At 42.1% G+C, this 15,443-nt stretch overlaps 1 protein-coding gene across 5 annotated transcripts in view; it reads right to left on the reverse strand.

The window, feature by feature from the left end:
- The window catches only part of EGF (epidermal growth factor), a 198,747-nt gene that overhangs the window by 5,884 nt on the left and 177,420 nt on the right, over positions 1-15,443 (reverse strand). For 4 of the 5 annotated variants that reach the window (XM_077476717.1, XM_077476715.1, XM_077476714.1 and 1 more), the window contains one exon: positions 10,184-10,261. The exons of the other annotated variant lie outside the window; for it this stretch is intronic. In XM_077476717.1, coding sequence (XP_077332843.1) covers positions 10,207-10,261 — 55 coding nt within the window. In that variant the 3' untranslated portion in view covers positions 10,184-10,206. The remainder of the gene's footprint in view (positions 1-10,183; positions 10,262-15,443) is intronic. 5 annotated transcript variants of the gene reach the window in all.

The following is a 15,443-nucleotide window of genomic DNA, read 5'->3' on the forward strand; positions in this document are numbered from 1 at the left end:
TGTTCACTGAAAGCTTTAGTGATGCCATTATTTCTAGTGAATATTTAGGCTACACGCATACTACTTTACAGCATAGCCATACTGAGGGAAATATAAGCTGTACAGTTGCTGACCTCTGAAAAAGCTAGTTGCCTGTCTGTCACACTGATCCAATGGCTTCTTGACCAAGAACAAATATGGAGATTAGAGGTTCGGAATTACATATAGTTACATAGTAGTTAAGTTGAATAGACAACAGTCCATCCAGTTCAACCTGTGTAGGTCAACGTGAGTCAGTGTCAATAATAATTTCCCACATCCCTCTATATTGTGTTCTTTAAAGCCCCATACACACTATCAGTTTTTCTGCTGAGTTTTTACTTCAGATTTACCAAAACCATATAATATGAGAACAAACCTTAGGAGTTTCAATGTGTATGCAATCAGGCAGGCCCTTCTACTACATGGTTTTGGTAAACCTGAAGGAAAAAATCAGCAGAAAATCTGATAGTGTGTATGGGGCTTTAGATGCATGTCCAAGAGTCTTTTAAAAAATATCAATACTCCTCACTGACATCACCCCTTGTGGAAGAGAGTTACACATTATGACAGTGAAAAATCCCCTTCACAGTTTAAGATTAAACCATTTCTCCAATCTCATTGTGTGGTCCTGTGTCCTCTCACACCCCTTGAGATTGAATAGCTTTTTTCCTATGCTGGGAACACCATTGAGATATTTGTAAATCACTATCATGTCCCCTCTCAAGAGTATTTTCTCCAGCGAGAATAAATGTAGTGCTTGTAGCTGTTCCTCGTATTTGAGGTCCTCCAGTCCCCTTATTAATTTAGTTGCACTTTTTTGGACTCACTCAAGCTTCAGCACATCTCTTCTGAGGTCTGGTGACCAGAAGTGGGCGAAATACTCCAGATGTGGCCGGACCAGAGTTTAAATATAGTGGCAGGATTATAGTTTTATCTCTTGAGTATATCCCTTTTTTATGCTTGCCAATATTCTGTCGGTTTTGGTAGCTGCAGCTTGACATTTCATGCTATGTTCCCCTAGGACCCTCAGATCTTTATCCATCCTCGACTCCCCCAGAGGTTCTCCCCCCAGTGAGTAGTTTGCATTTATGTTCTTAGCCCTCAAGTGCATTTTTTTGCATTTCTCCACATTAAGCCTCGTTTGCCATGTAACTGCCCACTCCATTATTTTGTTCAGGTCTTTCTGTAAAATTTCTATATCCTGCTGTGAAGTTATTGCCCTGCTTATTTTTGTATGAAACAAAAAGAGGGGTTTGGGACTTTAAATGCGGTGTGTGGGATCACACATCTCCATCCCTATCTATATGCAAGAAAAAGAAGAACCATGAGTACATGCATGGTAAATAACACATATTATTAACCAGATGTTCATAAAAACAATCATAGCAACTTGGAGATGACATATTGAGGTATAGGATAGCTGTCCATCATAAAGAAAATAAAAAGCAACATTTTATATGTGGTCATGTCTGTCAGATCTTTGTGATCCCTTTCTGGTGGGCTGATCTGAGTTCATTACCCGGTAGCTGCAAGGCACACTGGGCGCCCTCCCTCTTTCCTCTTATCCACCTTTGGTTGATGCAGGGGACTGGGCGGGCCAGTCCCACTGTGCATCGGCGCCACGCTTCCCCACACCATGTACACGGTGCCCTCTCTGGGCTTCCTGTTGCTGGCGTAAGTGGGATTCCAATCGTGGCCAGCACATGGGCACATGCATCTAATTGTTGTAGGCTGCTGTGGTCGCTCCGGTAGGAGGGCCTCTCCTTTCATACTGTGCCAGCGTGATGCTGGGAGGAGCTTATTTGTTCATGCTGAGCACATAAAGATCCCCACTTCACTATGTTAGCTCTCCTGGCAGAGCCTCCGGCAGCATACTGCACAAATCTGTGGATCATGGTTCTCTGTCACAGCTTTAGGTAATCACCTGTCTGGGCTTTCTGCCTATGCTTTTCAGTGTTTGATTAAAGACAGCATTGGCTGGTTTTCATACTTTTTCTTTTATCCTCTGCACTCTTCCTTTCCTTCTGAGCAGGTATGGCATTTTTCACTATTTCCACTCCACACTTCATTTGTATCCACCTTTTATCTTGGTGTTAGGCTAAATTTACTCTTAAATAATTTTCAACAATATTATATACCCTATATATTCACAATCTACGGGATTTATTCGCGTTTACAGCATTGGAGCCCAAATGGTTTTCTTTCTTTTCTTTTTGATCACTTGTTTCCTTTTCTCTGGGGGTCATGATGTGCATCCGGCTTTCCTGTGGACCCCTTCCTCATCTCCCGGGATTAACATTTTAAGCAGCCACCAGTTTTCATGTTCACATGGTCTAGACTTAATTGACATGTAAGTACTTAGTGAAATGAGTTAATTTCTCACCTCCTTTACATACTGTATATAGTCTCCCTTGTGTTTGGGTGTAACATTGGACCTTATCATTTTATTTATGCTTTTTTACAGACATTGGTGCACTCGCCCCTGATGATGTGGTAGGAAATCATGAAAGGTGCGTTGGGCCAATTTTGATGCACCATTTTCTTTTTAGATGGTTTTATTTCATCCACTCCCAAGTTGCCCCAACCACTTCAATACAGAGCATTTTTAACCCCTTCCTGCCCAAGCCAATTTTCAGTTTTCAGCGCTGTCGCAATTTAAATGGCATTTCTTTTGTTGGTATTTGATTATTTCTGCAGTTTTTATTTTTTGCGCTATAAATAAAAGAAGAAGTTGGAAAAAAAAACACACAATATTTTTTACTTTTTGCTATAATAAATATCCAATTTTTTAAAAAACAAAAACAATTTTTTTTCTCAGTTTAGGCCAATATGTAGTCTTCTACATATTTTTGGTAAAAAAATTGCAATAAGCGTATATTGTTTTGTTTGGGCAAATGTTATAGTGTCTACAAAATAGGGGATAGTTTTATGGCATTTTTATTATTGTTTTTTTTTTTTTTACTAGTAATGGCGGTGATCTGCGATTTTTATAATGACTGCGACATTGCGACAGACATATCGGACACTTTTGACACCATTTTGGGACCATTCACATTTATACAGCGAACAGTGCTATACAAATGTTATTACTGTATAAATGTCACTGGCAGGGAAGGGGTTAAAACTAGGAGGCACTCAAGGGGTTAATTGTGTTACCTAGGGAGGGATTCTAACTGTAGGGGGATGGGACTCACAAGGGGAGGAGACCGATCGGTGTTCCTCTGTACTGAGAACACATCGGTCTCCTCTCATCTGACAGGACGTGGATCTGTATGTTTACACACACAGATCCACGTCCCTCCTCTGTTAACGGGCAATCGCAGGTGCCCAGTGGACATTGTGGCCGCCAGGCACATGCATCGGCTCCCGAGTGACGCGGCCTGAAATGACACCAGCTCAGGATGGGAGATCCCTCCTGCAGACGTCATATGATAATGGCCGGGATGGGAAGTGGTTAAATAACAAACATGTTATACTTACCTCCACTGTGCTGTTTGTTTTGCACAGAGTGGCCCCGATCATCATTTCTGGGGTCCCCCAATGGCGCTTGTGGCTCCTCCCAGCATCAGTATACCCCCTAGGAGAAGCGCTCTCCCTGGGGGTTACCGTGGGGGTGCACTCCCTTGTCCAGCATTTGTGTCCATAGACACAGAATGCTGGACTCAGCCACGCCCCCCAGCGATCGCGTCATTGGACTTGATTGACAGCAGTGGGAGCCAATGGCTGTGCTGCTATTCATCTATCCAGTCAATAGCTGAGAACCCCAGCCAGAGAGGTAGAGCGTGTTTTCGCATTGGGAACGAACAGGCTCAGGTGAGTAAAATGGGAGAGGGGCTGGGGGACTGGTCAGTGACAGAAGTTTTTTCACCTCAATGCATAGGATGCATTAAGGTGAATAAACACGAGGGTTAACAACCCCTTTTATGATGGACAATTGACCCTTACCTTAATATGTCATCTCCAAGTTGCTATGATTGTTTTTATGAATTATGGTTAATAATATGTTATTGTTATGCTTATTTACCATGCATGTACTCATTTTGCTATGTCATGTTTTTTAATGTATTGAATAAAACATGTCTTCGTACATTGACTCATCTTTTAGCCATGCTAGACTACCTCATTTGAAATCCAAAACCCTCTTTTTCTTGCATGCATATTTTTGTATCGTCCACAAAAACTGAGATTGAGTTATGTATCTCATCCTCTATATCATTTATGAATCAATTAAACAGAATTGGTCCCAAGACAGAACCTTGTGGTACTCCACTTACCACTCCAGACCAGTCTGAGTACATGTTATTTATCACTACCCTTTGGACGCACAAATGGTCCATGCCTGCAGACCTCAGCTTGTAGATTAAACGTTTATGGGGAACTATATCGAATGCTTTTGCAAAATCCAGATACATCCGCAGGCCTCCCCCTCTAGATGGCAGCTCACTTCCTCATAGAATGTTAACAGATTGGTCTGGCAAGAACAACCCTTCATAAACCAATGCTAATTACTACTAATTATGCTGTTTTCATCAGCAAATTCTTGGATATAGTCCATTATCACCCCCTCCAATAATTTACCTACTATTGATGTTAGGCTGACTGGCCTGTAGTTCCCGGGAATATGTCTATGTCCTTTTTTGAATATTGGTACAACATTGGCTTTTCTCCAATCAGCTGGTACAATTCCTGTCAGTATGCTGTCTGTAAAGATTAGGAACAATAGTCTAGCTATAACCCCGACTGAGTTCTTTGAGGACTCTCGGGTGTAAGTCATCTGGTCCTGGTGACGTATTTGAGTTAAGCTTATCTAGTCTTTCCTTGACTCCGGCCTCTGTTAGCCATGAGGGTATATCATGTGATGTGTTACTAATAATATTGTCGTGGTCAATACACCCCTCCTTTTCCTATGTAAAAACTGAGGAGAAGAAAGCATTTAGTACAGCTGCCGTCTCTGTGCCATCTGTAACCACCCTCCCATCATTTTCAATGAGCTCCAATTTCGCTTTTTTTACTGTTAATATATCTAAAGAATTCCTTGGGATTTTTTTTACTCTCCTCAGCTATGTGTCTCTCTTTTTTAGCCACCCTGATTTCGTTCTTACACTTCTTATTGCATTCTTTGTAGCATTAGAATGCTGATAATGCCCCCCTCTGCTTTATATTTTTTAAAGGCCATTTTTTTCTCTCTAATAAGAATTTTTACGCTACGGTTTAGCCATCCAGGTTTACCCTTCGATCTTCTATATTTATTTCCCATTGGAATACACTGTGTGATACCTTTGTTTAATATGTTCCTAAAACATTCCCATTTTTCCTCTGTGTTCAATGTTTCTAGGATTTGGTGTCAATTGATGTCTTTTAGTATTGAGCACAGTTCAGAAAAGTTGGCTCTTTTGAACTTTTGAGTTTTTGTGCTACCCTCATGCCACCTTTTCCTATGATTTACGCTAAATATGATCATTCTGTGATTGCTAGATCCCAAGTTGTCCTATACTGTCACATCTGAGATCGGGCTTGGATCTTTTGTAATTAATAAATCTAGCAATGCATCCTTTCTAGTTGGAGAATGCACCAACTGAAACATGAAGTTGCCCTGCAAGAGATTTATGAAATGACAGGCCTTTAATGAGTGAGCTGTCCCCTCTGCCCAGTCAATATCGGAATAATTAAAATCTGCCATTATGCATTATGATGACATTTCCCTGCCTCGCTGCCCTTTCTAACTGTGATGGGAGGTCTACTTCCTCTTCCTCTTTTGGGTTTGGGGGCCTGTAAACATACCCCCACTATCCATTTCCCTCTTACTTCTTCTCTTTGAAGTTCTAATCTACCCACACGGTCGCTCTTGTCCGTTACACCGTTTTTGATACATAGACGCACCCCTCCCCCCTCTTCTACCTTCCCTGTCCCTTTGATACAAGGAATACCCCTGAATATTTGCCAGCCAGTCGTGTGAGCTGTCAAACCAAGTTTCTGTTATTCCCACAAAGTCTAAGCACTCCTCATGTAATAGCAGCTTCAGTTCCTCCATTTTGTTAACTAGGCTTCTAGTGTTTGTATATACTCCTCTCAGTGTTGTATGGGTGCATATTAAATTTTCCTTTTTTCATGCTTTATTTTTGATTTGACCCCTCATTCACTCCTGGATTAGACATTTCGGCTATATTATCACTACTGGCTCCAATATTACCCTCTGTCTTTTGCTCACTGCTGACTGTCACTTCCTTAGAACCCCCCCCCCCCCCCCCCCCACACCTAGTTTAAAAGCCCCTCCAACTTTGTGGCAATTTTTCTTCCCAAAATTACTTTACTTGCTGCATTTCAGTTACTCAGAGTCAGAAAGTGTTACAGCTAAAGACAGCCAGGCCAAATACCATTTTCAGAAGGTTCGTAAGACAACATCCAGATTTTTTTTTTCAGTACAAGCCTAACCTCTGAAATGCTCCTAAAGTGTCACTAAACCCACAACAGTATATATGCAGTAAAGCATGCTTGTTTTACTCACTGTGGAACCTAAGGGGTTAATCCTGCAAAAAGGCTGCTTGATCCTGTCTTCTCTGAGCCTTCCCTTTTTCCACAGTTTCCAATCTATCTAATGCTAGTACATAGCCTTGGGGGCACTCCGCACATGCTCAGTTTGATGTGTATTGCTAGAGAGTTTTGTTTTTGTTTTTTGGGAGGGTGCATGTGACCGGCAAGGGGCCAATCAGCATTGTCCAGACAGAGGGTCAGGAGTCATGCAGCCTCATAGGACAGTCAGAGGAGAATGAAAGCTCCTCCTACAAGCTTTAACCAGTGCTGGGCTGGACACTGATATAAGTCCCAAGACTGCTATATACAGCGGATAAGAAAAGGTATTTAGCATTTGGTGGGGAGTCTATTGTTGCTGGAGGATCTTATGTTGCTAGAGGGTCAATTCTTGCTGGTAGGGATCTACTGTTGAGGGGGGGCCAATTGTTGCTGGCTGCTTAAGGGTCTTTTGATGCTGGCTGTTAGGAGATCTACTGTATTGTTGCTGGCAGGGATTTATTGTTGTTGTTCAGGGGTACTATTGTTGCTGGCGGGGTCTATTGTTGTTAGGAGGATCTATTATTACTGGGGGGGTATTATGTATCTGGAGAGGATCTAATGTATTGCTTTTCTTTTATAATTAATGAAACCCATAAAAATTACTTAGCACCACAAAATTATACTTAGTTCTGTATTCTCTGAAAGGAGGGGTACTGAGAGGTGGGTGAGGAGTGGAACCAAGGGACAGTGCTCAGAGGTGGGTAGGGGGCAGAGACAAGGGTTGACTCAGAAGGGAGGAGTACCTGCTCCTATTCTTTGAGAAAAAAAGCCTTTACTTCTGTTTTCCTGAAGACTGACAATGAGGGTTAACTTCTTTAACCACTTCCCAACCTGCTCCCATACATATACGGCGGCAGGTTGACTGTCCTGCGCAAATCGCCATACTATGCCTCCTTCAAGAGGCATAGTAGGCGCACGCAGGGACCCGATGCACGTGGCCGGCGGGCGCGATCGCCACCGGCCACCTGTAATCATGGGCACGGGACCCTGAACGGGAATTTATTTGTGTGTATACACACAAATCCCTGTTCTGACAGGGGAGGAGAGACAGATTGTGTGTTTCTACTAAGTAGGAACAGTGATTTGTCTCCTCCCCCAGTGAGTCACATCCCCTCACAGTTAGAAACACACCTAGGGAACACACTTAACCCCTTGAGCGCCCCTAGTGTTAACCCCTTCCCTGCCAGTGACATTTATACAGTAATCAGTGCATTTTTATAGCACTGATCGCTCTATAAATGTCAGCGGTCCCAAGGAAGTGTCAAAAGTGTTCGATCTGTCCACCGCACTGTCGCAGTCCTGAAATCAAATCGCTTATTGCTGCCATTACTAGTAAAAAAAAAACATAAAAATTCCATCAATCTATTCCCTATTTTGTAGACGCAATAACGTTTGCGCAAACCAATCAATGTACCCTTATTGCAAAAAAATTTTTTAGCAAAAATATGTAGAATAATACATATTGGCCTGAACTGACGAAGATTTTTTTTTTATTATTTTTTTGGGGGGGATATTTATTATAGCAAAAATTTTAAAAATATCGTTTTTTTTTTTCAAAATTGTCACTCTTTTTTTGTTTATAGCGCAAAAAAAAAAAAACGCAGAGATGAGCAAATACCACGAAAAGAAAGCTCTATTTGTGGGGAAAAAAAGAACATCAATTTTGTTTGGGTAAAACATTGCACGACCGCGCAATTGTCAGTTAAATTGACGCAGTGCCGTATTGCAAAAAATGGCCTGTTCATTAACCACTTTCAGACTGGACCATTTTGCTGGCTTTAGACCAGACCACTTTTTGCGATTCGGCACAACGTCGCTTTAACTGACAATTGCGCGGTCCTGCGACAAACAAAATTGATGTCCTTTATATCCCACAAATAGAGTTCTCTTTTGGTGGTATTTGATCACCCCTGCAGTTTTTATTTTTTGTGCTATAAACAAAAATAGAGCGACAATTTTGAAAAATACTCATTATTTTTTACTTTTTGCTATAATAAATATCCCCCAAAAATATATAAAAAAACATTTTTTTTACTCAGTTTAGGCCGATACTTAATCTTCTACATATTTTTGGTAAAATAGGGGATAGTTTTAGGGCATTTTTATTAATAATTTTTTTTTTACTAGTAATGGCGGCGATCATTTTATTGTGACTGGACAATATGGCGGACACATCGGACATTTTTGACACATTTTTGTGACCATTGTCATTTATACAGCAATCAGTGCTATACAAATTCACTGATTCCTGTGTAAATGACACTGGCAGTGAAGGGGTTAATCAGGGGGTGGCAGTGTAGGGGTTAAGTGTGACCTAGGGGCGTGTTACTAACTGTGGGGGGCTGGGCTGTGTGTAAGTGAACACTGATCTCTGCTCCAATCACATGGAGCAGAGAACAGTGTCGCTTGTTGCTAGGCAGAACGGGGAGATGCTGTTTACATCGGCATCTCCCCGTTCAGCCTCCCCGTAAGACAATCGTGGGTATCCCCGCAGCGATCGAGTCTGCGGGACCCGCAACCGGACTCACGGGGGTCCCGACCGGCACGTGCGATGGCAGGGCGGCAAATACAATTGGACGTACCTGTACGCCAATATGCCTGCCTGTGCCATTCTGCCGACGTACATCCTCGTGCGCCAGTCGGGAAGTGGTTAAGGGGGCAAAGCCTTCCGGGGCTGAAGTGGTTAATAGACATTAATGTTCACTTGGAGAAGACCAATATGTGTGTTAAGTTAAATAATCATCTGATGGTGGGAAAGTCCATCATGTATATCAATGTATATCTTTTTCCCAACAGTCATAAAAGTGTTTGATATATAAGTTTGTAGAATAAATGGTTACTTAGCATGTTCCTCACACCCATCAACTGTTTCTGATATAACCAAAGGATACTAAGCCTAAATGCAGAGGGTAAAGTTCATTGATTTATTATTTATTATTATTTATTAATGTAAGCATTGGGGGTTGCATTCACTAATTTTGCCTTTGGATCCGTAGAAAGAACATTCCTGAATGAGATGAACAATTTGACTTGGAGTCTGGGGTGTGTTTTTTCACCCAGCACCTGTATATACGTAGTCTAAATACTGGCAGGACTCAAGCAGGATGTAAGGGATACAGGAGGTTAATCCTGCAATGTGTCTCCCTGTTCACAAACACTGTAATAGACGCGTTGGCCCTTAATTATTATCATTTTGCATATATAAGAGATAATAAGAAATATTTTCGATGCCTTTTTAACAAAAGCTGTTTGTAAAAATATGCGGGTTTCGACTAATTTGATAGGGTCTCACATATTGCAATACAGCATGTCATCGCTTTGCCATTTCCTTAATTTAGACTGGGCTCTCCAACTGTTGTGTGCTGGGGCTAACAATAACACTGGCTCATAACTGCAGAACATCCAAGCAGCTGTGAACTTAGAGGGATAACAATGAAGTAAGATGACCTGGAGTTCAGGGCAAAGTACTCAATGACTCTGGCAGCTATTTAATGTATAGAAGATGTGAATTATTTCATGGATAATCTCAAGTGGATCCCCACTGCCCTTTGATCCTCTGCTGCGACATATTAATAATAAAGAATTACTGTACCTCAGGCTGGCTTCTGCACATTGCTAATATGGCTCGATGTGGCGCCCGTCAGTGCTTCTGCTTTGTACGAGCTGATGCCTTACAGTGAAAACAGAAATATAAGAATGCAGTAAGTCAGACTGACCTAGGTAGCGTTTAAAGAATGTTGTGTAAATAATGATGTTATGCATCTTAGGTCCTTGTATTGGTCATAGACATAATTGTATTGTCATCAAAGTGGTAGATTTCGGATAGATAAGGTGAAAAAATCTTTCTTATCCCATGGAAACCAGCAGATACCAAGGGACTGATTGGATAGGCTATAAAACCTTGCACAATTATGATGCTTTTCATCAAGATAAAAGCTAGAAATGTCTGATTGTGCTCCTTCCTCTCTATTCTATTTATCTAAACATGCATGTTTGGGACATCCAGTTGTACATACACCAATCAGCCATACCATTATGTCCACTGACAGGTTACGTGAATAACACTGATTATCTCATTACAATGGCATCTGAAATTTGGTGTGATATATTAGGCAGCAAATAAAGCTGATATTTTGAAAGCAGAATAAAATGGGCATTGCAGTTTGTTGTCTATGGGGTGTGTAGCTTCAGACTAGGCAGGGTGCCCATGCTGACCCGTGGCCACAACCAAAAGTGCCTACAATGGGCATATAAGCATCAGAGGACTACGGAACAATAGAAGAAGCTGACCTGGTCTGATTAATCATGTTTTTTTTTTACATCATGTGGATGGCTGGGTGCATGTGCATCACATACCTGGAGAAGATATGGCACCATATATAGATGAATAGGGGAATAGAGCCCTATCATTGGTAATAGTCAGAGGAGTAGTGTCCCATCATTGGTAATAGTCAGAGGAATAGTGCCACATCATTGAAAATAGTCAGGGAACTAGTGCCCCATTAGTGATAATATTCAGAGGACTAGTGCCCTTTTAGTGGTAATATTTGGAGGACTAGTGCCCAAATATTGGAAATAGTTGGAGAAAAATGAGTCCCATCATTGGTATTATTCAGAGGCAAGCCAGCGGAGGCAGCGTGATGCTTTGGCCAATGTCCTACTCGGAAACTTTGGGTTCTGCCATTCATGTGGATGACACATACCACCCACCTAAATACTGTTGGTGACCAAGTATATCCAGTCATGGAAATTATATTCCTTGATGGCAGTGGCCTCTTTCAGCAAGTTTGTGAATGGTTTGAGGAACACAACAATGAGTTTGAAGTGTTGACTTGGCTTCTAAATTCTCCAGATTTCAGTCCATTAAGCATCTGTGAGATGTGCTGTAAAAACAAGTCCAATCCATGAAGACCCCCACCTTGAAACATACAGGACTTAAAGGATTTGATACTGATGGGTTTGTGCCAGATACCACAGCATACATTCAGCGGTGTAGTGGCGTCCATGCCGACGGGTCAAGGCTGTTTTGGCCACAAAAGGGGCTCAATATTAGGTGGGTGGTCATAAAGTTATGGCTAATAGCTGTATGTGTGTGCAGCCAACAGACAAGACTTGAGGGGGTCTGATTGTTCCTACGTGTACAACCATCCTCAGTCCATGGCTAGATCTAGCTCATTTTAAAGAAGTCTCAGAAACCGATTAGAATATAACTTTTTTTGGTAATAATGTGCTCTATGTGCTTTTTAACTTTTTACTTCAACTTTTTATCAGCTCTACGAGTTGTATTCAAAGCTAACAAATTGGGTCCAATGTTTTATTCTCTGTCCTGCACTGCTAATTAGACCAACAAATATTTGCAAAAGCTCTACTTTAAATTGTAATCATGTAGGTAGTTGAGTATTGTTCACATACTCTTATATGACAATTCACATAAAAAAGAGATTTTTATACCATTATAACTAACATGAAAAGTCACTGAAAAATGCTTTTGTAAAGCCAAGGCCACTGTAATATTAGTAGAGGTGGGCACACACAGACCCTATCATCTACCAACATCTAAAATCTCTTAAAGACTCCAATAGGAACATTTCCCCACCTAGATTTGTGTCTCTGCCTATATCTTACAATGTCACTATCTTTATGCAGAACTCTATAATTATTTACATATTCTACCCTAAGATGAATCCATTTGCAGTGGGTGGCACAATTATTTGGCTGTGTCATAGCTGCAGCACTTTATCTCAAATTAGAAATTTGATGGGAATCTCTCTTCTCCGGAGTCCCTTAAAATACAGGAAACCAGCATGGGAGAGCAGCAGAAATATCAAGGCCAAAATATTATAGCACAATGTCAAACTTTGCCCTGCAACAGGTTTGTAAGTATTCTGTGATGTATTGAGAATGCAACCTATGCCATCTATAAAAGCCAATTGCTAGGTTTTAAACATCACAATAACAATAGCAAAAGGAAAAGTTCTTATGCCCAGTATTCTAGAACCACCCTAGCACACGGAGATGCTATTGATGAACTTCTGCTCTTGCAAGATCCATCTGAACATTTTCTTCTCTCTTCACAGGTAAATCTGCGTTTATATCCCCATCTACTTCAAACTGAACACTGATTCTACTGCTCACTCTACTACTCACATGCTTATTTGGTAAATCTGCGTTTATATCCCCATCTACTTCAAACTGAACACTGATTCTACTGCTCACTCTACTACTCACATGCTTATTTGGTAAATCTGTTTTTCACTGCTGTTTCAATCTCAACCTGTAGCCATGCTCACATTATTTCAATGTTTATTTAGCTAGTAAGTCTTACCTAAATTATGGCTTAGCTTATCTTGACAATCTTGGCCTTTGGTCCTGTTTCGATTTGAATGTGATGTGAAAAGACTTTCTCTGCTAAATGTGTGCCCAATATTACCTCCTGATTGATTAATTGCCAGATTCAACCCACACCCAACACAGTATAAGAACAAGGCCTTCTTTACGGGGGAACACATACAGGGGGCTGCACATACAGGGGGTTCTTCCAAAGAAGTGGGGTTCTTTAAATAAGTGGCACTTCTGCTCTTGCACTTCAGTGATTTGCACAAAGCAACCCACAGCAGACTGCAGGTGACTTCATTTCCTAATTATCTTTCCTTCCTCCCTGAAACATGCACTCTTTACTTCTCCTCCTTTTCACAATTGCAGCCTCTATCCTCAAACTCCCTTTTCTACATCCCCCTGCTCCATCCCACAATCTGTACATATCGCCATCACTTCTTCCCTCTCCTTACTACTGCACTCATTATCTCTTCCTAACTCTAAACCCACTTGCTACCAAACCCCCCAGGGTACTGAAGCATATCCCCTCATACAAATCCTACTCTCATATTACCTCCCTTACATTTCTACTTCTGCTGGCCGCTGGAGACATTTCCCCTAACCCTGGCCCACCCTTATTTAACTGTACCCAACACACCTATCACCCTACACCCTCTGGCAGTCGCAATCTATGCAATTTAGTCTCGATTCCTCTTCTTCCCAAAACCAGCTTCCCCCTCTCCTGCGCCCTCTGGAACGCTCGCTCTGTCTGCAACAAACTCACAGCTGTTCATGACCTCTTTGTCACTAATTCCTTTAATCTACTTGCTCTCACAGAAACCTGGCTCCATGAATCTGACACCCCTTCTCCTGCTTCCCTCTCCCAGGGTGGCCTTCACTGGACTCACTCCCCTAGGCCTAATGGACGCAAGGGAGGTGGAGTGGGACTCCTCCTATCCCCCCAATGCACCTTCCAGATTATTCACTCGCCTCCCTCTCTTTCCCTCTCATCATTTGAAGCTCACTGTATTCGTCTATTCTCTCCTACTTCCCTAAGAATTGCTGTCATCTACCGGCCCCCTGGACCAGTATCAACTTTCCTTGATGAGTTCTCTGCCTGGCTACCCTACTTTCTGTCATCAGAAATTCCCACAATCCTTCTTGGTGATTTCAACATCCCTGCTAATACAAACACTCCTGCGACTTCTAAACTTCTTAGTCTAACCTCTTCATTTGACCTGAAGCAATGGGTACAGGCTTCTACTCATTCTGATGGCAACACCCTTGACCTTATATTCTCCTACCTTTGCACTCCATGCAACTTCTCAAATAATCCTTCTCCTCTTTCTGACCATCACTTAATTAGTTTCTCTCTCTCCCTGTCTTCCAACACCCTTCCCTCCAATCGTCTAACAATCACCCGTAGAAACTTTCGCAACTTCAACTCTTCTCTCCTTTATTCTGCTGCTGGCCACCTCTATGACAAAATCTCTCCCCTGTCCTGTCCCAACCAAGCCACTTCCACCTACAATAAAACCCTGTCCTCCATCCTGGACAAACTTGCTCCAATCACTACACGCAGAATCAGACCTCGACCACTACAACCCTGGCAAACAGATGACACTAGAATTCTCAAAAAACGCAGTCGTGCTCTTGAGCGTCTGTGGCACAAGACCAAGTCTCTCAAAGACTTCAACCAATACAAATCTGCCCTCCAAAAATACTACTCTTCCCTTCACACTGCCAAGCAGACCTACTTTACAACTCTTATTAACACCTTCTCATCCAGTCCCCGTAAACTTTTCTCTACATTCAACTCTCTACTCCGTCCTCCACCGCCTCCACCCACTGACTCACTCACAGCCCAGGAGATTGCTAATCACTTCAAAAACAAGATTGATACAATCCGTGATGAAATCTCCACTCTACAGGTATCTCCCCCAGTTAAGACCCCACAGGCACTCTCAACACTCCCCTTATTCAAAACTGCCACTACAGACGAAGTTGCTAAACTCCTTTCTAACGCCCACCTAACCACCTGCCCCCTGGATCCTATTCCCTCTCAAACACTACAGTCACCATCTGACTCTATACTACACTCTCTAACCCACATCTTCAATCTCTCCCTCACCTCTGGCATTTTCCCCAATGCTCTAAAACATGCACTGGTCACCCCCATACTTAAAAAGCCATCCTTGGACCCTACCAATCCCAACAACCTACGCCCTATCTCCTTGCTCCCTTTTTCCTCTAAACTCCTCGAGCGCCTGGTTTACAACCAACTGAGTGACTACCTCATCAAAAACAACCTTCTTGATCCCCTTCAATCTGGATTTCGCCCTCAACACTCAACAGAAACTGCTCTTTTAAAACTCACAAATGACCTACTAACTGCTAAAACCAACGGACACTACTCTGTACTCCTACTTCTGGACCTTTCAGCTGCCTTTGACACGGTTGACCACCCTCTCCTCCTCAAAAAACTTTACTCCCTTGGTCTCCGTGACTGTGCTCTTCAGTGGCTCTCATCCTATCTA

This window comes from Lithobates pipiens, unplaced genomic scaffold (assembly GCF_037356315.1).
Source record: "Lithobates pipiens isolate NorthernLeopardFrog02 unplaced genomic scaffold, aLitPip1_a1.2 Scaffold_13, whole genome shotgun sequence".
NCBI classification, from domain to species: Eukaryota; Metazoa; Chordata; class Amphibia; order Anura; family Ranidae; genus Lithobates; species Lithobates pipiens.